Here is a 27,599-nt window from a genome sequence, read left to right as displayed (position 1 = left end):
ACTTGTATTTTGGCATTGTTCCTGAGATAAATTTTCTATTAATACCTATGTGATTTTTCTTCTTTTTCCCTCTAGGGTGTGGACAGATTCTTCAAGCTTCCAAGGGTCAGATTTTATTGGAGAGCTATCCACTGAATGCCCAGTGCGAGTGGATTATACATGCTAAACCTGGATTTGTGGTTGAATTAAGGTAGGATTTTAATACACTGAATTTTCTTTTTATATGTGTGGAGAAAGGTGTGTTGAGGTATCAGGCTAATATTTCAAACCTGGCACCAAAGGAATTTTTACTGACTCCTCCCCAGAGCTATTAATTTCAATCACAGAATACAAAGTATCTAAATAAATAAATGCTTGTCTTTGTCTTTCTCTGTCAGTTTAAAAACATTTAAAATTAATGTGACAGGATATATTCTCAGTTTATTGGTTCTTGGGCCATCTTTATTAATGGAAGATCATTCCATGAATGAACTAGAAATTAGTTCACAAAGGCATGTTCTTTACTATTAAGACATTATTTCTCTATGTGTCTATGGAGATTCTCAATCATCCGGTCATGGTTGTCCTTCAAAAGGCAACTGTAACTTCCTTTGTTTTCCTTGAAGAAGTTTTACTTCTCATCCAAAAAGCACCAAGGAAAACAAAGGAGGTTGGAAACAAAGGTTGGAGATCCCTGCTATAGCACAAAGAGCACAGAGATATAACTTGGGTGTCTGACGCTGTTCTCTCGATTTGTCTCTTTCTTTCCGGTCAAGGTTTGCCATGCTGAGTGTAGAGTTTGACTACATGTGTCAGTATGATTATGTGGAAGTCCGTGATGGGGACAGTGTTGACAGCAAGTTAATTAAACGCTTCTGTGGCAATGACAGGCCTCTCCCAATACGAAGCACTGGCTCCTCCCTTCATGTCCTTTTTCATTCAGATGGTTCCAAAAATTTTGATGGATTTCATGCAGTTTTTGAAGAAATTACAGGTAAGCAATATGTTTAACTAAAATAGCTTGATCTTGTAATTTTATTCACTTTTTAATGCTATTGAAATGCGTTATATTGAGGTCCTGATATGAAAGCAAGCTCAATTACAATTGTAAAAATTGTGATCCATGGTTGATATTATCTACAAACAACCCAATTTTTCTAGTGTTTTTTTAATAACCAGTTCCCAATTCTTGGAAGCTGCGAACATTCTTATCTAATCAGACCAAATGTCTTTGAGGTCAACTTTAGGTTGACTGTGATATAAGATTTACCCATAATTTTAAGTAGATAGAAGAAGAGAATAACAATACTGGCAGCGATGAATAAGGATTGTGTAGGAAAGCAACATTACAATGGGTAAATGGCATAATTTATTTATGAAATGGATTTATCTGTGGAATTTAGAGGCTACCCAAAACAACTCTGGGTAGCTTACATTAAAAGTAGGAAAGAATAACAAAATTTAAAAAAAAAACACTAGAAAGAAGGATGCCATGATTATATTATCCTACTAACCCACAAACACACTATCTCAAACAGAAACTATTACCACTAAAATTCCACAACACCCTATCTAAGGCATAGGACAAGAACCAAGTCCCATCACGTTGGGAGATACATGCTTTTTATATGGATATTAATAATTTTTTTACAAATAAGAAGCAAAATTCTATCCACCATATTTTCTTCTATACAGCTAATTGCACCCTATACAGCTAATTGGAATCCTAAGAACTTACATGTAACTGCCTGTGATCAATTAATTATAAGCACCACTGCAATCGGACCATGTATTCATTCATACAATTCTTTGAACATGCTACTTCCTTTTTATTATTGTCAGTTCCATGCAACTATACTACTATTTTTAATCCCACTTCCCTTAAAAGGCGTTGTGAAACTGGTCTGGAATTCCTGCTACCAATGGAAATATAGAGAATAGCCCAACAGTGAGGCAAAAGTGAGTGAGGGAACAGTTCCTCATAGAGGCAGAATGAGATCCTGCTGAAGGACAGAATGCATGGAAGGTCTGCACAGCACCTTAGGAGAAGGGGTTGAATGTATTGAGTTTTACCTACATTTGAGCAGGGCTCATCATAAATTGACCCAGTTTCTGAATTTGTGTCAAATTTGTTGTAAGATAGATCTAGGGATAATAAATATGAAGCAGTAGTTTTAACTGGTTGTGATGTTCTATACCTGTCATTACAGTGCATGGTTGGTAGGATATTGGCATTGAACAATGGCATGTTGTAGGCTTGCAATGTAGCCTGTATAGAATTTCATGAGCTTGCTTGGGTTAAAATTGGACTTTGATTTCCAAATTAGTCAGTGTATAAATTTAATAAATCCAAAAAGGAAATGATTGCTATAAAAATGAGGATGGGAGAAAAAATTCTATAAGCTACGTATAGAGAAAAAGATAGTAGGAATGAATTAGAGAAGAGTCAACAATACAGATTGCAATAGGCATAAAAAAGTTTTGATGAAAATAAATTATTATTTTGGAAATGGATGACAAGGGCTAAGTGCATGACAAGGGCAACATAATAAAGGGAATGATAAAAATAAGGATTTGGGAAGTACTTAAAATGAGTAAATGCTTGAAGAAGTACTTTAGACATGTATACAGGAATGGTAGTTACCTGTCAAAAAGTACAGTGTGAAAAATGTTGAAAAATGGAAAGATTATAGGTGTAGATGATTTAAGTGGAGAAAAATTAAAATGCAATCGGCTTATGGAAAATTTGTGCTGCTTGTTTAATTATGTGTGAAGATGTTGTCTGAGCCTGATAATTGGAAGAATGATGCTATTGTTCCTCTATTCAAAGACAACAACAGTGAGCATGGAGGCAACACAGAGGCTGGGAGAAGATTAAGGGACAAAGATAGTGTAAGCAGTGGTGGAAGAGGATGGTTTATATAGAAAGAGAAATACAGAAGAGTAGCAAGAGGTAAACTAGAACTAGCCATACAGTAGCTCCCTTTTCTATCCTTTATCTCATGCCTTAATTCATTTCTGTGCTTTGCCTAATGATGCTTACCCTCAAAGAGAATAGTGTAATGTGTACATATGCATAGCAACACTACATTGATCTATACTTAGAGTTCTTATGTGGCCTCCTAGATAAACTGGTTTGTTTCACAATACTACCGTTTTATGAAAATTGGATAGAGAAAAATTGTGAGAGAGTTCCATGTTAAAAACAGCACAGTGAAGTATTGAAAAATGACTAGTCCTCAGCTTCCCACTTAAGGCTGAATTCAAGACATACTTTGCTATTTGAAACAATCAGGTAGATCAAAAATTGTTTTTCAAGCCAGCGAATTGAGTCATTTCAAGTCCATTCCCAAGAATGAACTTAGAATGCTGGATCTCTCCACCCATTCTTATTTGTCTTGGGGCATTGACAGCAATGGACAATTGATAATAAAGAAAAAAAATAATGTTGACAGGATACAGGACCAAGACTATTAAGGAGGCTCCAATGGCTTTCTGCCGGAAGGCCTCTGAGAATCTCGAAAAAGTCTCAAATATTGCCCTGTTGCTTCAGAGTCCATTGCTCAGTCTACTTTAGATTGTGTCCCTATTTGATCTACTGGGCATGATTTTTCCCTCCCTTGTTATTACATAAAGTACAAACAGTACCACCACAGTAGCTGCTAGAAGGAGGGCTATGTTAATTAAAGGGTCTATAAAAAGACAAAAGTCGACTCCATGAAATGGGACTTGATGTGGGATATGTTGCAGAAAGGCCTCCCACCCTCAAGGGACTAACACATTCCATACAAGGGGGGATTAATAGCTCTCAATTCTTCTTCTCAGTGGGAACCGCTTGGTATTCTGCTACTGCCACCCCCCTTTATTTCCGCCCCAGTTTTTAGCAGCAATTATGGAGAGATAAGGTTGGTGCTACTCAGATAATCTATGCAGAACAGACTCCAGTTTGACTGTATACAGCTCAGATGAAAAACTTTTAAAACACTTTCCTTGGCAAAGCATTAACCTGCTCCCTGAAACTGTTGATGAGAAAGAATGTGCTTTGCATGATGAGCAAAGCGGATGGAAGAAATTTTGTCTGAGCTGTGGGACCTCCAGCAACACAAACTTAACAAACTGCCGCTGTGTGAAATCTTTCCCAGTACAAAAGCCTTGAGAGTAGTTGAAGGTCAGTGTAAGTGGAGGAACACAATTTCCTTGGCCATCTTCCTGTGTTTATTGTTCGGTCCACATTGATGGACTGAAAGCCCGTACAGTTCCTCAAAAGGAAACTGATGTTTTCAAGACTATCTTTCCCACCTCGGCTGAGTTTGGAATGCAACTCGAGAATTTCTGATCATGTTCATATGAACTTCGATGTATTGACTGGGAGTTTTGGGGAAACTTTTGTAAGATAACAGTTCTAAGTGTTAAGTTTTTAAAAATTTACCATTAAACATTTTTTGAAGGATGATACTCAGAGCAGTACTTATATAATTAATATAACAAGTGTCAATATTGTACATTTAATAATGGGTGTGATTCTTTTAGTCTCCTCTGGCACATTTCATTTTTTAAACTTTGGCTTTACATCACCTTCATTAAAAGCTCTTTCAGACAACTTGCAGTGTTACTAGATGTCTTCATTGACATTTTACTTTTATTTGATCTCCATGGGCTCTTTTGATGTAAATGCAGTTGTAGAGTTCTCCTCTGTGGCTTCTTCCATGCTGCTTTATTCCTAACTTCCTAAAACTATAAATGATTATTTTGCAGTTGTGACACACAGTTAATCACATATGTTATTCAAAGATAAGTTGGCTTTAAAAACACAAATTGTGGATCTAAGCTTCTCCCTTGGAAACTGCTTCAGTTTTTAAAAATACTTGTTTTAGCATGGAATGATCTCAAGTCACATCTTGTTTTTTTTTTTTTTTTTACCTTGTTTTTGATAATAGTTGGGCAACAAAATCTGATTCACAGAAAGGATTATTGGGGCAGAGGATGGGTGTTAGGTAGAAACATTTTTAACATCACTGTCTCACAGCTTCAAGCCAGGACATATTGGTGTTTTATCACATGCTCCCAAATGCTCACTTAAAATGTCTCTCGCTAAGACAGAAAGGAGTGTAAAAGAGAGAAACGATGGTGAAAGGAATTGAGAAGTCTTGTACATTTTCAGGTTGTTCTTCATCTCCATGTCTACATGATGGAACCTGCCTCGTTGATAAAATTGGTGATTACAAATGTGCCTGCTTGGCTGGCTATACTGGAAATCGCTGTGAAAGCTGTGAGTATATCATTGTAGCTATGCATATGCATAAGCATTTTCAAAGGTTCTGGGTTTTCATTCATTCAGTTACTGTATGAAATGGATTTGAATGCCATGCTTCTACAACAGGATAATAGAAAAACAGAGTTGGAAGGGACCTTGGAAGTCTTCTAGGCATGACTCTCTGTCTGCCCCATAAGGGCTCAAGCAGGAGACCACTTATGGGGCAGACAGAGAGTCATGCAAACTCTTTAAGGATGCCACACTTAAGAATATCTTATTGCATTGGACTCATCAACAGAGAAGGCCTTTGGTTTGATCTCCACATGATGGAGTTCTCCCATCAGTTCTGATGATTCCAGATGTGTTGAGATAATTTCCAATCTCTCTAGTCAGGCCAAAACATCTGACAAAGGATCTTAAGACTTGCCAATTTCAGTTCTGAGCATTTTTAAAAGAATGTTCTGTTCTGAGCCCATGATGGCTTTCACACATCAAGGATAGACTGATTGGAATAATCTTTTTAATAATGTTTTGGAAGAAAAATATTTCTCAGTGTGGATAATGCAATTGAATATATAAATTATCATGACCATTATTTCTTTTCCATAACTCTAAGGAACTGAGGCTATTTTTCTATTTTTAATGTGCAGTTATTATACCTCTTGTTAAATTTATTTGCATGGAGAAAGTTTGAAACTACTTTACTAGCCCTTGAGGTACATCTATTCATTTAAGAACCATTCGAAGTTACAACGGTACTGAAAAAAGTGACTTATGATCTGTCTTCACACTTACATAACTGTGCATAATCCCTGTGAGTTTCACATGATCACAACTTGGACATTTGCCAACTGTCTCACATTTGCAATGGTTGCAGGATCCTGGGAACAAGAGGTCACAATTTGTGAGATTCCCAGCTGACTTCCAACAAACAAAGTCAATGGGGAAACTGGTAGGGAAGGTCACAAATCACAATCACATGGTGACTCAGTTAACAATCCTAGCAAAACATAAGATTGGGTGTAATCACATGATGCCCTGCTTAATGACTGCACCACTTAAACTCAAAGTTTACAGTCCCAGTTGTGGTTGTAAGTCAAGGACTATCTGTAAATACTTCATTCTTTATATCTCATGATAATCTGTTTTTAAACAAGTCTTGGGCTGGAGAGTTCATATGATAGAGAATGCCTTTAAAATAGAAAAACATATTATTTTGCAATGCTTTATGTTTTTGTACTAAAAATAGGACAGGTAGCTGCTTCAGGAAGTGATTAATAACCGGGTCTTACATTTTTAACATTCAGATGCCAGGTCAGAATTGGTCCTAAAATATCTATGTACATTTGTGTATGTGTATGATGATGTTGAGTGACCCAGTCATTACCTCTTGAGTTACTTGAATCAGAAATTTCATGCAATTCTAAAGGAATGGAAGTACACTGACTATGACTGAAAGCTTAGGTTTCCAGACGACTCCTGAAAAATATGCCATTTATTATGCTTATGTTTTCTCTTGATATTTATATAAGCATTTCATTGTTGAAAAGTTCTACTTCATATCACTCTTAACAGAGATTACATGGCAGTATTTCAACTGAGCAATTCTTTGCACAAGCTCCAGATTCATGGTTCCATCCTGTTGCCAGCTCCTTCAGGCCTCCTTAACTTAGAGAGAGAGAGAGAGAGATTAGATATAGACATATAGATATAGATATAGATGATAGATAGATATATAGATAGATAGATAGATATAGATAGATAGATAGATAGATAGATAGATAGATAGATAGATAGATAGATAGATAGATAGATAGATAGATAGATAGATAGATAGATAGATAGATAGATAGATAGATAGATATTTTGTGGAACTGAGTGGCTACTATGGGAGCCCTGAAAATGGTGCCCTTTCTTTAAAGAACTGCGGGCAAGCACAGCAAGTGCATCCACTTTTGCTTTGAAGTACCCTTTCCTCTTAGTTCTATCTGTATTCTTGCTTAATGTTTTTTATTTTATGTTTATTCATTGTAAATACGTGACTCCTACAAAAATTAAACACTACAAAAAGAACAAAATACAATCTTAAAACATAGACAAAGTATAACAAAATCAAATGAAAAGTAAATAACAGAATCCACATCTGAGATCTGTAAAACAATCAACATTCAACATAACCACTGTATGGGCTTTACTGCATGTCTTATGGCATGGGAATTTATTGAATAACAAATAATCAAGAGGAAATTCACAGTTACAATTATAAAATTTCTGGTGACAATTTTAAAATCAAGAAACTTTAAGAGAGGAAACAAAAAATTACAATTAAATTATTTCTAAAACAAGCCAGAGAGGGAGCAGTATGTGTAATGTAGACTCAAACACACATGAATTCATCACTCCTGCTATTGTTACTATCACTCTCTAACAACTCCTTTCCCCACTTCCTTCCTTGAGTCTGGCAATGCATGGCAAGCCTCGTTCCTTCTTTGCATTCACACCAACACATTTTCATAGACTTGTATCCTTAATTCTGTGCCCCAACTCTTACTAATGACTTGTAAAGTTACTGCATTATTGGCAATTTATGGAGTTTTCACTTTTAATATTGCTGAATAGTTCAAAGTTGGTGTCATTTTAGACATTTCAATTATTTATCATCATTTTCATTGATGACATAATTGCTATTATTGTATATAATTTGTGAGCTTACTGCACAGTTTACTTACACATTATAGAAGTAGCTTGAAAATACAACAGAAGCAAAGGGAACTACAGCTATTTAATTCAGTTTCTTCTCCTATCCCATTCTCCATCATCTATAAAAATAGGATCCAATGACAATTTAGTATGTAAATGTTTATTTGACCATTCTCTTCCCACCAAGTTTTTTGTAATGTTCTTTTTATACTTGGCAAATGTTGGGGTCTGCTGATTTCCACATTTTGTACCTGGGCATTGTCATCTTAGTAGTACAGTAGTACAATAGTACAGCAGTAGTACTGCTAGCTGGGGAATTCTAAGAGTTGAAGTCCATACATCTTCAAGCTATTAGAATACAGCAGGGCTGTCAAATTCACTGCCCATGGGCCAGATGCATTATGCGCTGATCATGCCAATGCCCGGTTTAGTGAAGGGGGAAAAAGTCATGATATGTCACATGACAACACCATAACACCGTGAGTTTGACACGGTTGGAATACAGTATTGTAGGATAACTGCCCACTGCCAGGAATTTGATCCTGACAGAGTTCAAGATTGACTCAGCCTTCCATCCTTCTGAGGTTGGTAAAATGAGGACCCAGATTTTGGGGGCAATATGCTGACTCTCTAAATTGCTTAGAGAGTGCTGTAAAGCACTATGAAGCAGTATATACCGCATATACTCGAGTATAAGCCGAGTTTTTCAGCCCATTTTTTGTGCTGAAAAAATCCCCCTCGGCTTATACCGAGTCAGATCCCTCTGAAAAAAAATGGTGTGGAGTCGCTGCCGCCGGAGCGCCCCAGTCCCGCCTCAGGAAGGGAAAGGTAAAGCGCTTTTGCCTTTCCCTTCCCGGCTGGGGCTGTTGGGAGTCGCTGCCGCCAGCGCGGCCCCAGTCCCGCCTCGGGAAGGGAAGGCAAAGCGCTTTTGCCTTTCCCTTCCCGACTAAGGGCTGTTGGAGTCGCTGCCACCTGCCTTTCCCTTCCCGGCTGGGGCTGTTGGGAGTCGCTGCCGCCTGCCTTTCCCTTCCCGGCTGGGGCTGTTGGGAGTCACTGCCGCCGGCGTGCCCCAGTCCTGCCGCCTCGGGAAGGAAAGGCAAAGTGCCTTTGCCTTTCCCTTCCGGCTGGGGCTGTTGGGAGTCGCTGCCGCCGGGCGGCCCCAGTCCGCGTCGCCTCGGGAAGGAAAGGCCACGGCTTGGAAGGCCGCCGCTGGAGCGGCTGCGGCGCAGCCGCTGCGCTAGCATCGGATCGGGCGCGCGGACGGTTCCAACCGAGGCCCCGAGCATCGTCTTTGGCGCCCGCCCAGCGCGCGAGCTCCTGTACCGGGAGAAGGGAAGACCTCCCCCGGGCGGGGCAGGGAGAGGCTTCTCCCGCCCGCCCCTCTTTCCGCGCCCACGGTGTCCCGCAGGGCGACCCTGCCCGCAGTCGCCGCTGCTTGAAAGAGACGGGCCGGGGGTGGGTAGAAAGCGCCAGGCGCCCTTGGAGGAGAAGGTCCGCGTTCACCTGTCTGCCCGCGGATGTCAGCGGAGCTTTGCCGCTGCCGTCCGGGGTCTCTGGGCAAACACGTCTACCCGGCGGGGCTTGTCGTCTCCGGCACGCATAGCAGTGCTGCCTCGGATTCCCTGTCCGGTTGCCCCCTTTTTGAGGCGATGGCAGTAAACTGTTCCCGTAGCAGCGGCTGCTCCGCTGACATCCGCGGGCAGACAGGCGAGCGCGGGACCTTCTCCTCAAGGCGCCCGGCGCTTTCTACCCACCCCCGGCCCGTCTCTTTCAAGCGGCGGCGACTGCGGGCGGGGGTCGTCCTGCGGGGACACTGTGGGCACGGAAAGAGGGTGGGCGGGAAGCTCTCTCCCTGCCCCGCTCCGGGGGGTCTTCCCTTCTCCCAGTACAGGAGCTCCGCGGTGCTGGCGGGCGCCAAAGAGGACGCTCGGGCTCGGTCGGAACTCGTCCAGCGTGCCCCGATCCGATGCTAGCACAGCGGCTGCGTGCAGCTTCGCTCAGCGGCGGCCTTCCGCGTGGCCTTTCCTTCCCGAGGCGACGCGGACTGGGGCCGCCTCGGGCAGCGACTCCCAACCCAGCCGGGAAGAAGGCAAACGCTTTGCCTTTCCCTTCCGGCGACGTGAGATAGTGAGATCGTTTCCCAAATTAATTATTTTTATTTTTGAAATTTACCAGTAGCTGCTGCATTTCCCACCTCGGCATACTCGAGTCAATAAGTTTTCCCAGTTTTTTGTGTAAAATTAGGTGCCTCGGCTTATATTCGGGTCAACTTATACTCGAGTATATATAAGTCTAAGTGCTATTGCTACTGTTATTAAAGTTGAGAAACACTGTAATAGTATGATTTTTTTTTGAAACAAATTTTATTAATTTTAAAGACAAACAAAGCATCATTAGACATTAAAGACATTAAACCTCTTTCCATTATAAATTTTTACAAGGCAGATAAAACATTATTTTATACAATATAATTCTAATATATCCCATTTCCACTTAAATATTTTTTAGCAAATTTCTCATTATTTCTCTTTGCTCTTATTCAATTACATTTCTTCTATATTTATCCATTTTATACTCATCATATTCATATTTCCCTCTGCCTTGTTTACAAATATTCTTCTCGCTTTCTCCCAAGGTTTTATTAAATCTCAATCAAACATACACACACAAAACACAAAAACATAAAACTTCTTTTTAAAAAGTAGCTTGGCCCCGGATTACCTCTCTTTGTATGGACTTCAATTAAATTCATGTTCAACTTATATGCCATTACCTATCTTATTACCCTTCTATATCTTCATTATAACTTCTCCCGCTTTCCACTCTTCTTAATTCTATTTTATTTATTTCATCTTAATTTAAATCATTATATTTGTATCTTTTGTCCATTCTTTTCCAATTATCCATTTATCTCATTCATATTAGAAAAAAAAAATTCTCCTGAAATCACTAATCGAAGTATGATGCCTTTCCATCGCTCCCCTAAATTAACATTTAAGGTAACACCTAGTTCCCTATCTAATTCTGCTTAGTACATTCTACTTACTAAAATAGTAAATCCATAAAGTAATTAAATATATAATTAAACATTAAATCTCATAGCATTCCAATTATCTATCTCAAAAACAAATACCATAATAATAAGTTCATACACACATCCACACAATAGTCAATTAAACTCTATACTTAAACTAAGTATTTTAAACATTCCTTTTAATATTTTATTAAATCTTAAAATCTATCATTATTAAACCTTTAATGTTTTAATCTTTACTTAAATCTTATAAAATTCTAATTTTCTATTTCTAATACAAATACTACAATACTATCATGTACCTTGCAGAAACATTTTGGAACAAAATTATGCATTACCCATTATCCCTAAAAAAGATTTCTTTTCCACATCTTGTTTCATACCTTTGTGGCTTTTCCCCCCTTCTTCCTTCCTATCTTATCCCATCTGGTCTTTTTACCCCCCTTAGCTTCCCCTCTCTGTTGTATTTCTCTTTTCTTTTGCTTTCTAACATTGTATTGATTTTGCATCTTATTTTTCTCTTTCTTGGATGTTTTTTAAGTCTTATGTCCTTTTTAATCAACTTTGTAAACTCGTTAAAGATGGCTTCTTCTTCTTCTTCTTCTTCTTCTTCTTCTTCTTCTTCTTCTTCTTCTTCTTCTTCTTCTTCTTCTTCTTCTTCTTCTTCTTCTCCTCCTCCTCCTCCATTAATTGCTGTGTTTGTTGATAAGTGGCAAGCGCCATTTCTAAAAAGCGAAAAAAATTTCTCACACCGTCTTTACCTTCTTTTTTTATTTTACCATATTCCTCTCTCAGTTCATCAACAGATAAAGCCATTATAAACCTTTTCTTCTTTTTTCTCTTCTTCTTCTTAAAACAACCAAGATAATTCAAAGCTTGAAACAATTCCCCAAAATCCCAAAGTCATCAAACAATCCAAACAGAGCACAAAGTTCTTCACACTTTTTCTTCCTGGGGTAATATCAATTGGCAAGGGAAAAAAAAACCCCAATCTGTATTTTAAAGTCTTATTGCAATTAACTTCCAATCTCAAAATCTTCCAGGCATCTCCTCCAACAAAATCTTAATAAAAATTTTCCTTTTGTCCTCTCCCTTCCCACTTATAACAGAAAGCTTTAAATTTTTACCTTCTGTAAAATAGCAGGATTTTCAATATCCATTTGTTAAATCCATGTGGAAGGAGAGTAAACTTTCTCTTTAAGCACTTTCACTCGCTGCTTGTAAATCTCTTCTGGAAACAAAGTATCTTTCAAAAAATCAGGATTTTCAGGATAATACTTGTATCTTATAGTCCCAGTTCAGCCAAAAAACTTTCGCTTCAGAACTTTCTCCTTCTTCCTCCAGCACAATCTTGTCCAGCTGTCAGCTTCTTTGTGGCGGCCATTGCTGACCGCCGCTCCACCGCCTTGAGAAAAGAGGGTTAAGCCGGGTGGGGAAGGGGTCTGCGAAAACCCCAACCCCCTGTCCGGATCCCTCCTATCTTCGGCTGCCTCTACGGGGCAACCTTAGCCTCCAAACCCGTCCGGATCGGAGGCACCAAGACGGCTAGCGCAACAGGGATCGCGCAGGATCGCGAATCCCTGCCGCTGCCGAAGCCGACAAACCGGAAGTTTCAGTATGATTTTTTTCATAAACGTTAGAAACCAGTCTAACTGAATAATCTTATTTTGAAGGGAAGAGCCTTCTGGCTTCTATGAAACAAAGTTTTAAAAAGAAGCATTTAGTTCCTTTGACTCTTTTAGAGGGGGTGTGGAGTTCTTTTGCGTATAGAACTTGTAATTTAAACATCAATGCATAGTCTTCAGTAATTCAGTGATTCTAGAGTCTTAATCTTCCTTTGAAATCATCAAATTTAGTTTAAATATTCTTTTTTTCTAAAAAGGCCAAAGCAGTGCACCATCCTCCCCCACTTCTCCACAAACAACAGGAAAACTACAAAGCAGGAAATAAGGATTAATAAAAGATTTCTGCTTTGCATATGAGCAATCTGGAAAGGTGATTAAAAATCGAATAGATGGGCAAAAAGCAGAAGCTTTAGATGCACCTGTCAACTTTGAAATGGATCTAGGCTGCCGTAGCCATCTTTTCATTTCTCAGTTTGCCACACAGTATGCTGGGGGGGAGGGAGGCTTCGAATGTCAGACTAGACAAGAACAACAGATTGTCCCATGGGAACCAAGGTCATCTCAACAGTCCTGGCCAGAGACTGAAAGGAGTTTCCAGGGAGATGCCAGAACACCTAATTGGACAGTGTGACTTGTGACAAGGAGGGAGGGGAATATCTATTCTTTAATTATACTAAAACTGTGGGAAATTGTTAGAGTTGGTTTTGTTTTCATGTGTGCCAAAATGATTATTTAGATCCAATCTGGCCTTTTTTTTTTTTTTTTTGCTGAGCTGTTTTATACAACTACTACCTCTACCTGGCCACTAGTGGAGTGTCGTCTATGTACATGATATATTTCTTATCATCCAAGCCAACAATAATTGAGTCCAAAGCATGGCAAACATACAAAATTTAATTAGTGTGGTTGTATTTTCACGGACAAAGTTTGTTTGGATGGCTTATGGAAGTGGTCTAATAGGTTCTATGCAAAGAATCACATTTGGGCCATTCATAAATCTTCTTTCCAAAAAGATTAGCAATCAGAAAGGGCAATTATGACAATGACTTGAGTTGAGTTGAGCCATAAACTTTACAAGATAAAAAAGCAAGATGTTTAGCTAACAGTAAGAGGAAGGTATTCTGTTTACACGGATATGCTTCTTCTTGGACTGCCTCAGTTGCTTTGAAGTTCACCTCTTCATATCATCTTGAGAAAAGTCGGGGTGGGGAAGGAGGACTGTTTGTGCCAATTTGACCTGTGGAGCAGAGCGGGAAACAGTTATTTTCTACTGCAGGTAAACCATGACTATAAAGGCAAAGCTCTGGCAGGCTCCAAATACAAGAGTTTTATCCCACCCATAAATTTAACACAAGACTGACACATAAATGAAAATATAAAAATGTAATAGAATCCTCTCTGCTTTATCTTAGGGACCAAAAGAAGAACTCCCAACCTCTGTGTGATTAGGGGGAAAAATGCTTCTCCCTTTCCCTCACTCCTGTAAAGCTGCACTGATTTTTGACATTGGACTCAGCATTCTGGCTCAGTGGGTCGTTGCATGGAATTGCTGGCCTTTAAAACAAGGATCTCTGACCAAGTTTTGCTCTGAGACTTCCTGTCTCCTTTATCCAAAACAAAGCCCAGCAAGCCTCAAGTCCTTGAGTAAATGCTGGGATCCTGTCTTGAATGGGGAATTCATTGCTTTGATCCCACTTCCATTTCTGTAATGTACAGCTTCTCAGAAGACCTTGGTTGCCAGCCTTGGCAATATTTATTTGGAATCCTAATGAAGTCTTCTTTATTGAGCTGAATTCTGGTATTCTGGACCATCATTAGTAGAATTAGATTACTAGTAGGAAAAAGGCATTGTTTTTTAGATGGGTCTTTTATGAAAGGATTCCTTTGTTCCTACTATCTAACTCCTATGTAAGAAGGCTTTTCTTACAGCTCCTCACATCAATAAAGATAGCAAATCAAAATATTATGAGGCTAGGAGATTCTATTTGGGGACGGGGCTGTCTTTATTAAGATTTGGCCTAGAGATCAGGAGACTGTGAGTTCTAATCCCATTTTAGGCATGAAAGCCGACTGGGTGACTTTGAGCCACTTACTCTTTCTCAGCCCAACCCACCTCACAGAGTTGTTGTTGTGGGGAAAACAGAAGAAGGAAAGAGTATTATGTATATTTTCTGCCTTGAATTATTTATAAAGTAATTGAAGGCAGGATAAAAATGCGATAGAAAAATACATCTTTACATGGTGGAAGCCAAATTTTGATATTACTACTTGATTAAATTATTGAATTTAACATGTAGACTTAGCATATGGCCAGATATTAAAAAACTAAATGTTTTGAAATGTGAATAAGATTTAAATTGTGTAGTAGTAGAGTGTAGTGTGAACTCTATTGCAATGTTTTGAGGAAAAACTTCAGTTGCCAAAGGTTATTTGAAATCAAATAATTTGAACTATTTGAACAAAATAGGTATCAACTTAAAATGCAACCCTTCTTTCATGCAAACATTTTCTTCCTGAAAAGTACACTTTTTAGAATTACCTAGTTCATTATATGCTATCAAAATAATTAGACTGACATTCCCAAACAGTATACATGGCATCATTCTATCTATAAATCAGAACGATAAGGGATCCAGCATTAAATGCAAATTCAATGTATACCACCAACCTCTCTAAATCAGTATGCTTATTTAAGATTTATGACTTTTTTGTCTTGTACAAATTGTATTACAATTTTATATGAGATGTAAACAGTAAAAATGTCATGGATTAAATATAAAACGTAACTCAAATATAAAATCCCAGACACCAAGGGCCAATGTACACATTTATAAACTACAGAATTGCTCAGAATTCATAGAAAACTGGAGGATGAGGGTGTTCCAGCAAAGAATTTAGAAATTTTCTCCAACTTTGAATTATCTCTCTCCAAGTTGAATTACATGCCTAAGTGGAGCTACCCTAATCTTCTGCAAAATAGAGCAAGATGGCAGTGTTAAAAAAAGGGAAGTGAGAGAACCTAGAACCATGATGGCAAACCTATGGCAAACATGCCGGAAGTGGCACGCTGAGCCATCTCTCCAGGCATGCCAGCTGTCACCTGCTGCCCTTCCTGGTTCCGGTGTGCATACGTACGCCAGCCAGTTGTTCTTCACACATGCAGGAGCACTAGAAACTGTAAGAGCAGCTCCTCAATGTGCATGTGCATGCCTGTTTCTGGCATGTGCATGCACGCCAGCCACCTGGTCTTTTGGTTTTTAGCATGCATGCACGTGCAAAGACCAGCTGGCCGATGCGTATACACATGCTGGAAACTGGAAGCTTAGCTTCCTGGTGCATGCATGCATACCGGGGAGCTGCTCTTCCAGTTTCCTTGTCTTCCCCCACGTGCATGTTGAGGAGCTGCTCTTCCAGTTTCTGGTGATCCCCCGTGTGTGCATGTACTCTTGTTTTGGCACTTGATGTCGAAAAGGTTTGCCAACACTGACCTAGAAGCTGCTATGGGTAGAGTTAGATCTTTGGCAGTGTGTAGAGATTGGTAGTGACTCTTAGGAAATTCAGACGAGGAATTTACCCAATCCTATGTGGGGATTACATAGGGGATTATCTGAAATGTAGGCAAGGAACTCAGAGATTCTTATCCTTGATCTCTCGTTTGCTGCTGTTTTGTCTTCCTTTGTGATTCACCCTACTTTATCTCTTTTGCTCCTTCACTTTGCATCCACCCAATTGTTTCTCAGTTGAAATAGGCACTAGGCTAAGTATATGGGCTACTACAACGTTCCAGATGACCACAGCACAGAGTTATAGAAAACTCCTTGCTCTTTAATGGTTGTCCAGATGTTTTGCAGCTCCAAATTGGTATGCCTGCATTAAACTCAGAGATATTCTAGTAAGTGGAAGTACATGGAAGACCTTCTAAAGGAAGAAGAGTTTATTGGCCCATTTCATATCTGATCCAAGTTCTCCTGTCAGGATTATTTTCTGGCCTCATTATGGGTCCATTTCAGATAATGCCTAGCCCTCATTACTTCATTTCAGATAATGGACTGGGAATGATTTTTAAATCACAAACTCAAATGCCTGCCTATGTTGACATCAGTACTTTTTCTCCTGGAAAGCATGTGCTGTAAAATATCTATATGGGGCTCTCTTGAAGAACATTCAGAAGCTACAGCTGGTACACTCTGTAGCAGCGTGGACAGCATTTGGGTCCTAAGAGTGTGACCACTGTTCCCAGAGCTGCATTGGTTGCCAATTTGTTTCCAGGTCCAATTCAAGGTTATCGTCTTTAAAGCCCTTCATGGTATGGGTCCAGGTTACTTGAGGAATCATCTCAACCCACTGGGATTGTGGCAGCAGATGAAGCATGCTGCAAGCCCTGTTGGCCAGGGAATTCTGGCTGGTGGGATCCAGGAGAAGAGCCTCCTCTGACATCGCTCCTGCCCTCCCAACCTTCCACAAGAGCTTGAAGACCTGGCTGTGCCAGTTGGCTTGAGGCTCCAATGGAAGGGTTTTACATTGGGGTGGTTGATAGGTTAATAGATTAATAACAGATCCCACCTCTCCTCCTGCTCATTCTACTCTCTCCCTACCATCTTTTAGTTATAGTTGATAATTTGTATATTTACAGTATACTATAAATATACAAATTATCAACTATACATGTTTCTATATCGTTTTATTTGTTTTAACATTGTATGCCATCCAGAGTCACCTTGTAGTGAGATGACCAGCAAATAAATTCAATATAGAGATAGGTAGGTAGGTAGGCAGGCAGGCAGGCTGGCTGGCTGGCTTGCCAGATCTTCCTTTGCTGCAGATTCTCTTCCCCTCCTTCCCTCTCCCCCCTTTCATATTACAGTATCTGACTGAACAGTTAGAAGAGGCCTAGCTTAGAGAACAAAGAAAGAGAAATGACAGACCAGTTTCCATGCAGAAACATTCTCATTTGAAAAACATCTATTGGTCAGCTTTGAATGTGTTGCTTGGGATCTCTAAATCCTTTTTATTTGAAAGAAAAAGAACATATTCAATGACACTTTTAGAAGGCTTTTTTAAAATTACAAAGTGGCATAAGCTTTCTTAGGTAATGAAGTTGAATTAGAAATAGGGAAAGTAAGATGGAAAGCCAGCGAGAAACTGAAGAGAGAAAGTATTTAAAGATTTTAAAAAGAATGTAAGAGGACAAGTTGTGCAGCATTTTAATAACATGTAGAGAATCCCAAATCTCTGGTGAATCCCAGATGAATATTTGGATAAAAATATTTATCACATTTATTGTTTATATGGATAGATACTGTGATTGCTTTTGCAGAAATAATAATCTAACTGGATTTTGTAATGACCCAACATTTCTTATTCTGTTTTCTAATCTGCAACTTTCTAAAACAATGTTGTTGCCTGTTATACGAAGACATGGTTTAGATCAGTGTTTCTCAACTTTGACCAATTAAAACACGTGGAGTCCAATTCCCAGAATTCTCCAGCCATGCTACCTGAGGAATTCTGGGAGTTGAAGTCCACACATCTTAAACTTTCTTACATTGAGAAACACTGGTTTAGATTATTTCTAAATTTGTTTGACAATCCCTAGTCCAATACACTTCAATAGAAAATATTAAGTGTGTCTTGCAATAAGTGTGTTTTTGAAATCTCTAGCTCTATTTATTGATTTACATATTTTACATACTGCTTCAATTTAAAAGACTCTAAACCAAGGAACAATATAAACAATGAAAATATCAATAGAAAGGCACGTTGACTGTAAAAACTTATCAGCGGCACCAATACCAATCATTCTGGAATCCTTCTAAAATAGCCAGGTACAAATCTTCAGAAGCCCATAAGAGAAAAGGGGTGGCTCTCCTTCAGATGGCAAGCAGTTCTAGAATAAGAGAGAGCTCCAATGGAGAAGGCCCACTTTCATCATTTCTCCCGTAACCCTTTATGGGAAGTGGAGATCTCCCAGCTGGACAACTGCAAGCTACCAGTGAAAATTGATGTGGTAGATACTCAGGCTCTGAACCATGTAGGCCAGGGGTCCCCAACCACCGGGCCCCGGACCGGTACTGGTCCATGGATCATTTTGTACTGTGCCGCCTACTTTCCTTGGGCGCCGCCATCTTGTTTCGACGGCGCTTGAGAAAGTGCTTCCAGGTGAGCTTGTCAGTCGCCGGTTGGATGGAAAGCGGCGTTTGGGTGCTGAAGGAATCCTCGCACCTTAGTTTTGTCGAAGGGTGGGGCGGCTTCGAACGAAGAGCCGTCCCAATGGCGGTGGAGTCTCGCGTTACTCAGGAGGAGATTAAGAAAGAGCCTGAAAAGCCCATCGACAGCGAGAAGGTACAAAGGAGGAGTTGAAGGTGGTGGGGAGAAGCAGGGGGTGGCTGGCTGGCCGGTCGCTCAGCTCGCCTTGCCTTGGTCGTGCGTGCTGATGCCGGTACCGATCCATGCATCATTTTGTGATGCCAGTACCGGGCCGTGGTACAAAAAAGGTTGGGGGCCACTGATGTAGGCTGTTGTAGTAATGACCAGCACTTTGAATTGTACTTAGGAGTACCCCAGCAGCCTGTTTATTTATTTATCTATCAAACTTGTAGGCCGCCCATCTAGCTTAGAGGCAACTCTGGGCAGTTTACAAACATCATCATCATCATCATCATCATCATCATCATCATCATCATTTATATGTTTTATTTTTATTCATAAACATTTTGAATACAATGTATTGTCAGGGCATATCATTGAAAAGGCAAAGGGAAAAACAAACAAAAATATCAACATCTATACTAATAACAATAATGTTAGTATAACAGAATCATTTTAATGAATTTTTTTTGTAAAAGCTTACTTATGGTTCTGTTAGTTATATCAATATGCTTATAATTATCAACCCTCTTTGTATTCAATTCTTACATAATAATCTTTCTTCACCTAATTTCTACCTCTTATCTCCAACCACTTGTAAAATCAATTCCATGTTAAATAATATTCTGTGTCTTCTTTGTCCTTTATTTTTAGTGTTAATCTATCAATCTCTGAACAGTCTTGTATTTTCCAAATTACGTCTTCATCGAATGGAGTGTTCTCATTTTTGCAATATTGTGCAAATATAATCCTTGCAGCTGTCAATACATGCAAAACTAAATATAGACTCCCTTTATCATATCCTTCTGGCATTATGCCTAACAAAAATATTTCTGGTTTCAAATCTATATGTTACTTATACATCTTTTCCAAGATGTGTGTATTTTCATCCAATATTTTCTTGCTTTCATACAAGTCCACCACATGTGATAATAGGTACCTAGGGTCTGATTACACTTCCAACATTTGGCGGACATATTGTAAACATTTTTGCCAATCTTGCCAGTGGCAAATGCCACCTATAAAACATTTTATAAAGATTTTCCTTACATGCAGTAGCCATTGTCTGTTTATAGTTCCTGTCCCACAGTTTTTTGCCATTTGTCTAGTTCTATAGTATAACCATTTTTTTTACCAATACAATCATTGTTTCTTTAACTTGTTCCTCTTCCATTTTATAACCTAATAAGTAATTATATATATTTTAATTGGTTTTTCATCTGTCCCTAATAATATTTTATCAAATACTGTTGGTTCTTTATAGAAACCCCATATTTTTGAATCTTTCTCATATCTTGTTTCTATTTGCAAATGCAGCCACCATGCTAAATCCACCCCTTGGTTTTGTAATTGTTGTCTAGATTTAAATTCACCATTTTCATTTAAAATGTCTTTGTAAATTATTATTATTTTTTTCAAATTAATAAGATTTGGATGTATCAGTGCTTCCACTGTAGAAAGCCAGACTGGTATTTTCATGTAGTTTTGTAACTTAATTTTTTCCCCATACCTGAAGTAAAGCATTTCTCACACCATGTCTTTGAAAATATCTATGTATCTATCATACTCCTTTCATACCATAAGAAAGCATGCCATCCTAATTGAAGATTATGTCCCTCCAGTAGTAATAGTCTTCCATGTTTCAAATTAATCCATTTTCATTACTATTGTTATTTATTGATTTAATGTTTACTGGCTTTTAACGTCTATAAACTGCAACGGGCAGTTTAAAAACATTAAAAGCCAGTAAACATTAAATCAATAAATAACAATGATAATGAAAATAATTTATAATTGAAAGATGAGGAAAAAGGGAACAAGATGCACACAGAGAGAAATGGATTCTTCTCTTAATTAGAGAGCCACCTCCAGAGTGATGCACCTCTGTCAGGGCCTGAGGCCAACTGGTAGAGCAAGACCTTCAGGGCCTTAAGCAGTGGTGGGATTCAAATTTTTTTACTACTGGTTCTATGGGCATGGCTTGGTGGGCATGGCAGGAGAAAGATACTGTAAAATCTCCAGTCAGAGGTGGTATTTGCCAGTTCTCCGAACTACTCAAAATTTTCACTATCAGTTTTCCAGAACTGGAGAATACCACCTCTGGCCTTATGGAAGGTCAGATCTCACCTCAGCAGTCATGATGTTCCAAAGGGCAGGAGCCACAGCAGAAAATGCTACATATTAGTTACAATAGCCTACAATAATTATTCTCGAAGAGGTGCTCAGATCAGATCTGATCTGCAGGATTTTGCCTCAGCTGAAGTTTTATGTTGTCTTCAATGCAGCCAGATTTAAGGCAATTTGCAATAATGCAAGATGACCTTCTCAGTAAGACTACAACTGACCCTCAAGCTACAGATAGACAACATGTAGGGCTGTTGCCTTGCTATTTTGTTCATAGGTAGCCTCATGAGTAGGTGAACAAGCTCAAAAGGTTCTTTTATATCCCTACTCTTCTTTCCAGGTCAAGCAATCTACTCATTAGGCCTTTAAATTAAGTGTGGTCTGCAAATGCTGAATATGGGAGAAGATACCACTGTAGCATGGCAGGTAGCATGATTTAACATGCAGCATCCTACAAGTTTCCATCACAGCCTGGAAGATGAAAAGTATTACAGAAGCATTCTATTATTCCTAAAACTTCCAAAAATATCCAAACCTTTTAATTAACAACAAAGAATGTCATGCTTAGTATGATACAGAGAGAACAGTATATGTTTCTTAAATGTGCTACTAAATAATAGTGTGGCCTTGAATTAGATCACTCTAGACGCATTATCTTTCCATCTGTGAGGGGGAGAGGATAAGGAAGGCTTGCATTATTTTAATAGCTACTGTGATGATTAATAGGCTTCATCCACATATTTAAATATGCTATGAACAGAAATATCCTGTAGCTAATCTGAAGGAAATGGTGCACCAGCTGTGTCCCCACCAAGAGAAATTGGACGTTGTCATTCAAAGCCCAGTTATACTGAGATTGGATAATTGTAACCTACTCTGGAGGATACTGGCTTTGAAAAATGTTCAGAAGCTTTTATTATTTTCAAGTACAGCTGCAAGAATACAGATGAATATGAGGACTTTTGATTGTATTATCCCAGCACAGTTTCAGCCAGGGGTTTTATTCAAAGTTTCTGGTCTCTCCAAACATTCTATATGGTAATATTCTTCATCTTGGTACAGCCAGACTTGCCTCATTCACACATAAGAGTTCCCAGCAGGAAATCTTCTCAGATTTGTCCAGTGAGACAGTCTGAACCATGAAAGTTATTTGCTTTGTTTCACCAATGTGAGACTGCCTAAGTGGGGGAGGAAGTCGAGTAGCCCTCTTCCTCTGTACTGGCAGGGGTTCACCGAAGGTTTTCCTTGCTGCACAGTTTTCAGTGAACCCATTGAACAGCCACTGTGAGGAATTTGGTTTTTAACCAACAGCGGAACTTACCTATGTTGTAGGAGTAAAGATATATTTCTTTTGTACAGAGCTAAGTGATCTTAGTAGGTACATATTGTTTACCTCTTGTATCTTTGCCACTTTATAAAATAATGACATACTGGCAGGGGGCGGGAAGAAGCTAAGGGAGCTTTTTCTTTCAAAAATAGTTTAAATGACCTGAAGATCTTCCTCTACATAACTTCCTGAAGGAGACTGCTCCCTAGCTTCTCCCCTGGTGCAAGACATGCAGGAAAAGACTGAGGGGTTTCAGGTGGAAACAGTGAAGTTGAAGCAAGGAGTCTACATTTGGTTCGCAGAGCAGCTTTGAGGGCTGCTTCCTTCAATTTTCACTGAAGTTAACCAAGCATGGGAAACTTCATGCAGTTCCCAATCAACAGGTGCAAGAAGCCACTTAAACTTTTGCAGATGTATCTTCAAAAACATTATAGCATGAGTGTGCAAGCTTTGTAGCCATAGGCAACTGATGGAAAAGAAAGGTGTTATAATGGAATGAAATATTGAGGGTGGGGGAGGCAGCACTGGGTGCGAGCTTGAAAGAAATGCTCCCATTGTCTCATTTAGTTCCAGCTTTTGAGAGGCTTGTTTGAAGACAAACAGAAACATCAATGTAGTTCTCCTTCCTCTGCTACTCTCCTGCAAACCACCAACATGGTTATCAGCTCCAATAAATTTCCTACTTTTGCCTTACTCCAGAATACAATTTCATTTTTATTTTATTTATTTATGTTGTTTATCTCCCCTGTAAGGTGAATATTTCTCTCTTAGATAATCTCAGCAATTGTTTCAATCTGCATGATGCATGAAGAGGGATAAGTCATAGCAAGGGAATAAATCAAGGGATGCAACCATATGACCTATGCTCTATATTATGGTAAGAAACTCCAATATGAACTCATAGGATTTTCTTATCTTATTGACTAGAGCTGCAGTTCAGTATTGTGAATAAATAGGGATGTCTGGTCCCCTGATATTGTACATCTGCTAGACCAAGTAGGGTTTGATGCTTATTTGTTCACACAAATCCTGGATGCATAAGGAGTAACAATAGTAACTATCATATTTATATTACATTACATCTAATTTAATTTTAATTAGCCATGTCCATTTCTCAACCCCTGAATATGTATTTCAAAGACCAAGTGCAGTTTTTCCCTGGAAAAGTTTACGATGTGGGTTAGTATATCTGAATCAGGAATACATATGTATTTTTAGTCTAATGTTCCAATCAATAATCTTGGTGAAATGGAAAATGTGCTAATTTTTTTCACTGTGTTTTCTTACAAGTGCAGAGTCTGGTTTTTTCCCCTCCTGATCAACTAAATGTTGTGAAAGGAATTTGCCAACTGGCTTTCATGGGTAAGATGGAACTAGAACTCACAGTCTCCTGACTTTTAGCCTGGAACCTTAACCATTAGCTCAAACTGGCTCTCAGGAAAGATGACTTAATAAGACTAGCCCCTTATATTCTATTGCCCTAAGGATTTAAAAAAGCCTTAAAGAATATTGATATTTTTCCACTTATTAAAAATTGTTTTATTTTACTTCTCTGAACTTTGTGATATGTACATTTCATACCACACAAAGGTCACAAGGCAAAGAGACTTACACAGTTTATTTTGGAGATAGATCAAATGCATACTTGATTACAAATATTCTCCCTTGTCCACTATTAGCTCGTTCTTAATCGGATCACTCATAAAAACAGATGGAAGATACATTCAAATAGGCCCAAAATTATCATAGTGTTTACCAAGTACAAAGCTTCTAAGATTTGAAATCATGTGTACCAGCTTTAGCTGGAAGTTTGATGGGTAGCAATGTTAGCAATGAACCTATAAAATCCATGGTCAGCACCAAAATGGGAAAGGAAGGAAAAATCCTGCTTGTGGGATAAAGAAGATAGATTGAGTACATGAACTTGAGGAGAATGGATGGTGAGGAATTCATGATTCCACTTGATGCTCTTAATTCTGATTTGCCAAGCAGAGATTTATTTATAGTTACCACCACAAAAAGCCTCTGTATTCCTACCATGAGCTCAGTGAAGAAAATACAGGGCACAAATGGGGCATAGTTATAATGCAGAAAGTTTATTCTCTAATTCTCACCTTCCCCAGATGTCTTCCAGATGTGCTAGACAACCATTTTCAGCATCCCCAGCCAGCATATTGAAGGTTGCCTCATTTAAGAATATGTGCACTATGATGTTAAACTTGAATCCACCAAGGAATGATACTTGGAATTTACCCATATGATTAATATTGGAAACAGAGTGGGCAATGAAATGGATCTTTATTATATGTATAATGCTCATTCCACCCTATACTTCTAAAACTAAATGAGGGAACCAAATAACTGGAAAGGTTGGTAGCCAGAGACACTGCTTTCTAAAAGTCTGGAACAATGCTGATAAAGATCAAGTGGCTAGTTGTAAGCGAGAGCTTCCAAATTGCCTCCAGATGAATGCATCATAGCAGCTGACCCAAGCATACTTTCACATGGTTACTGCCTCATTCACAGAAGCATAGAGCTGGAAAACATCAGGGTGGGTTCCACTTGGCTGAAAAGGCATGAAAAGATTTTCAAGGCCTGTAGGATGACATCATTGTCCCATTCTAATTATTCCTGGCTGATGAGATACTTGCAAAAAAGATGCTTTGCTTAAGAAAGGGGACAAAAACAAATTGGGAGCTCTTGATGAAAGCCTAATGCAGAGGTTGATTTTCACTGTAGCATTCAATTTCATATTCATGGGGGGCAGGGAATGCACAAATCTACTGTACCGAGGGCAAAAGTTGATATTCTGAAGGTGAATTCTGAGACTGTGTGAATTGAGACCAGCATTCTAAAGTATGGAAGGACTTTGAACATGTTGCAGTCCAAACCATTTATTATCAGTGCTGAGAATATGTTCTTTAAACAGTTCTGCAAAAATATTTATTTTTCTCCCTAAGCAGACTACAAGCAAGCTTTTGGTGTTATGAAGCTGTGGGTATGGATTGAAGGATTCAGAGGTATCTAAAAGCTGTTTAAATGCTGTAGTGCAGGAGTGTCAAACTCACGTTGTCATGGTGTCCTCACATGACGTATCGCCACTTTTTCCCCCTTTGCTAAACTGGGCATGGGCATGCATCCGGACTGCGGGCTGTGAGTTTGACAGCCCTGCTGGAGTGGCACAGTAGTTAGAATGCAGTATTGCAGGCTAACTCTGCCAACTGCCAGCAGTTCGATCCTGACCAGTTCAAGGTTGACTCAGCCTTCCATCCTTTCAAGGTTGGTAAAATGAGGACCCAGATTGTTGGGGGCAATATGCTGACTCTGTAAACAACTCAGAGAGGGCTGAAAAGCACTATGAAGGGGTATATAAGTCTAAGTGCTATTGCTATTGCTTTTCACCCCTCTGCCCTGTCACCTCTGCCACACTCTCCTCTTGTTCTACTCTCTTTCTAGCCTGAGATTGTCTCCTTGCCCCTTTAAATGCTTAGCATATTTCCCATTTTCCATCTCATTGAATATTCTACTTTTGTCTGGGGCTCTGCCTTTGGTCTGACATGAGGGCAAGGGTCTAGACAATTACAGTGTGCTCAAACAATCAATTTTGATGGATCTGCCACAAGAAATGTATTTAAATTATTTTGGCTATCTCTACTCTGCTGAAAGCAGCTTACAATATTTATAAAACACAAATTGAATATTTAAAAAGCAGAGGTTAAAACTAACTACCTTGTAAACTCATTTAAAATTAAGTGCTTGCTAAAAGGTATGCATCTTTGCAGATTGTCTTACAGATTGCTGAGAGTCTAGGAGCCAAACATAACTGGGGCTGGCAGCCAAAACATATAAAGAATGGTTGTTGGAATTGGGTATCTCTAATTTAATGAAAAGAAGGACAAGGAGTGACATGATAGCATTGTTCCAATATCTCAGGGGCTGCCACAACGAAGAGGCAGTCAAGCTATTCTCCAAAGCACTGAAGGGAGGACAAGAAGCAATGGATGTAAACTAATCAAGGAGAGAAGCATCCTAGAACTAAGAAGAAATTTCCTGACAGTTAGAAGAATTAATCAGTAGAACAATTTGCCTCCAGAAGTGGTGAATGCTTCAACACTGGAAGTTTTTTTCCCCCGAAATTTTTATTTGTTTTATTTATATAACATATAAAAATTTAATTCCAATTAAACAGTGTGTTTTCTGGGTGCATATTTTTAGGAAATCATAACCAAAATGTTTACAGTAATATTAATCACATTGACATAATATAATAATAATAATAGTAATAATAATAGTAATAATAATAGTAATAATAACAACAACAATAATTTACTTATCTACTTTAACAAATCTCCTTTATAACATTAATTGTTTTCACATCCCCATGTTTATAACTTCTGTTTTTATTACCTAACCATTGGTAAAATAAGTCCCATGTCACGACAGTGACAGTTTGGGCTAAACACTTTGAATATACAATAGAACTGGATAAATGGCAGAAATTGTGGGATAGGAATGTTAAATTAACCATGTCAACTGCATATAAAGAAAACTTGCATAAAATGTTTTATAGATGGCACTTTTCACCAACAAGATTGGGAAAGATGTTTAAAGACATGTCTGCTAAATGCTGGAAGTGTAACCAGACATCTGGTTTGTATGATCATATGTGGTGGACATGCCCAAAGACAAAAAAATATTGGATGAAAATACATACTTGGTTGGAAAAAAATGATAAAGCAACATATAGATTTGAAATCAGAAATATTTTTGTTGGGCATCCTACTGGAAAAGTACAATAAGGGGAGAGTATGTACAGTAGAACTTCTGGTCATGACCATAATTCATTCCACAACTTTGGTCGCAACCCAATTTGGTCGTGACCCGAACCTAATTTTGAAAATTTGGCACTTACAAAAAAAATGGTGCGGAAGGGAAAATCAGCCACAAAAAAAAAATGTGAATTTTTTGGTCAGAACCAGATTTGGTGGTGATTAGAAGCATTCGTGATCAGAAGTTCTACTGTACTTGGTTTTACATGTACTAACTGCAGCCAGAATTGTATTTGCACAACAATGGAAAAGTAAAAAGATTCTGACAGATGAGAATGTAATTTAAAAAATATTAGAATGTGAAGAAATGGATAGATCAACACTTACAATTAAGGAAAAGGAAGGAACTAAGTATTTCTCA

At 38.8% G+C, this 27,599-nt stretch overlaps 1 protein-coding gene across 4 annotated transcripts in view; it reads left to right on the top strand.

Moving 5' to 3' along the window:
• Positions 1-27,599, top strand: part of PAMR1 (peptidase domain containing associated with muscle regeneration 1) — a 75,350-nt gene that overhangs the window by 24,231 nt on the left and 23,520 nt on the right. For all 4 annotated transcript variants that reach the window (XM_026664684.2, XM_087951249.1, XM_087951247.1 and 1 more), the window contains exons 4-6: positions 76-190; positions 756-973; positions 5,141-5,248. In XM_026664684.2, coding sequence (XP_026520469.2) covers positions 76-190; positions 756-973; positions 5,141-5,248 — 441 coding nt within the window. The remainder of the gene's footprint in view (positions 1-75; positions 191-755; positions 974-5,140; positions 5,249-27,599) is intronic.

This window comes from Notechis scutatus, chromosome 1 (genome assembly GCF_049901735.1).
Source record: "Notechis scutatus isolate UNSWTSFEM ecotype Mainland chromosome 1, rNotScu1.2, whole genome shotgun sequence".
Classification (NCBI taxonomy): Eukaryota; Metazoa; Chordata; class Lepidosauria; order Squamata; family Elapidae; genus Notechis; species Notechis scutatus.
Note: the sequence above shows the minus strand (reverse complement) of the source record. Positions and strands in the feature narration are given on the sequence as shown.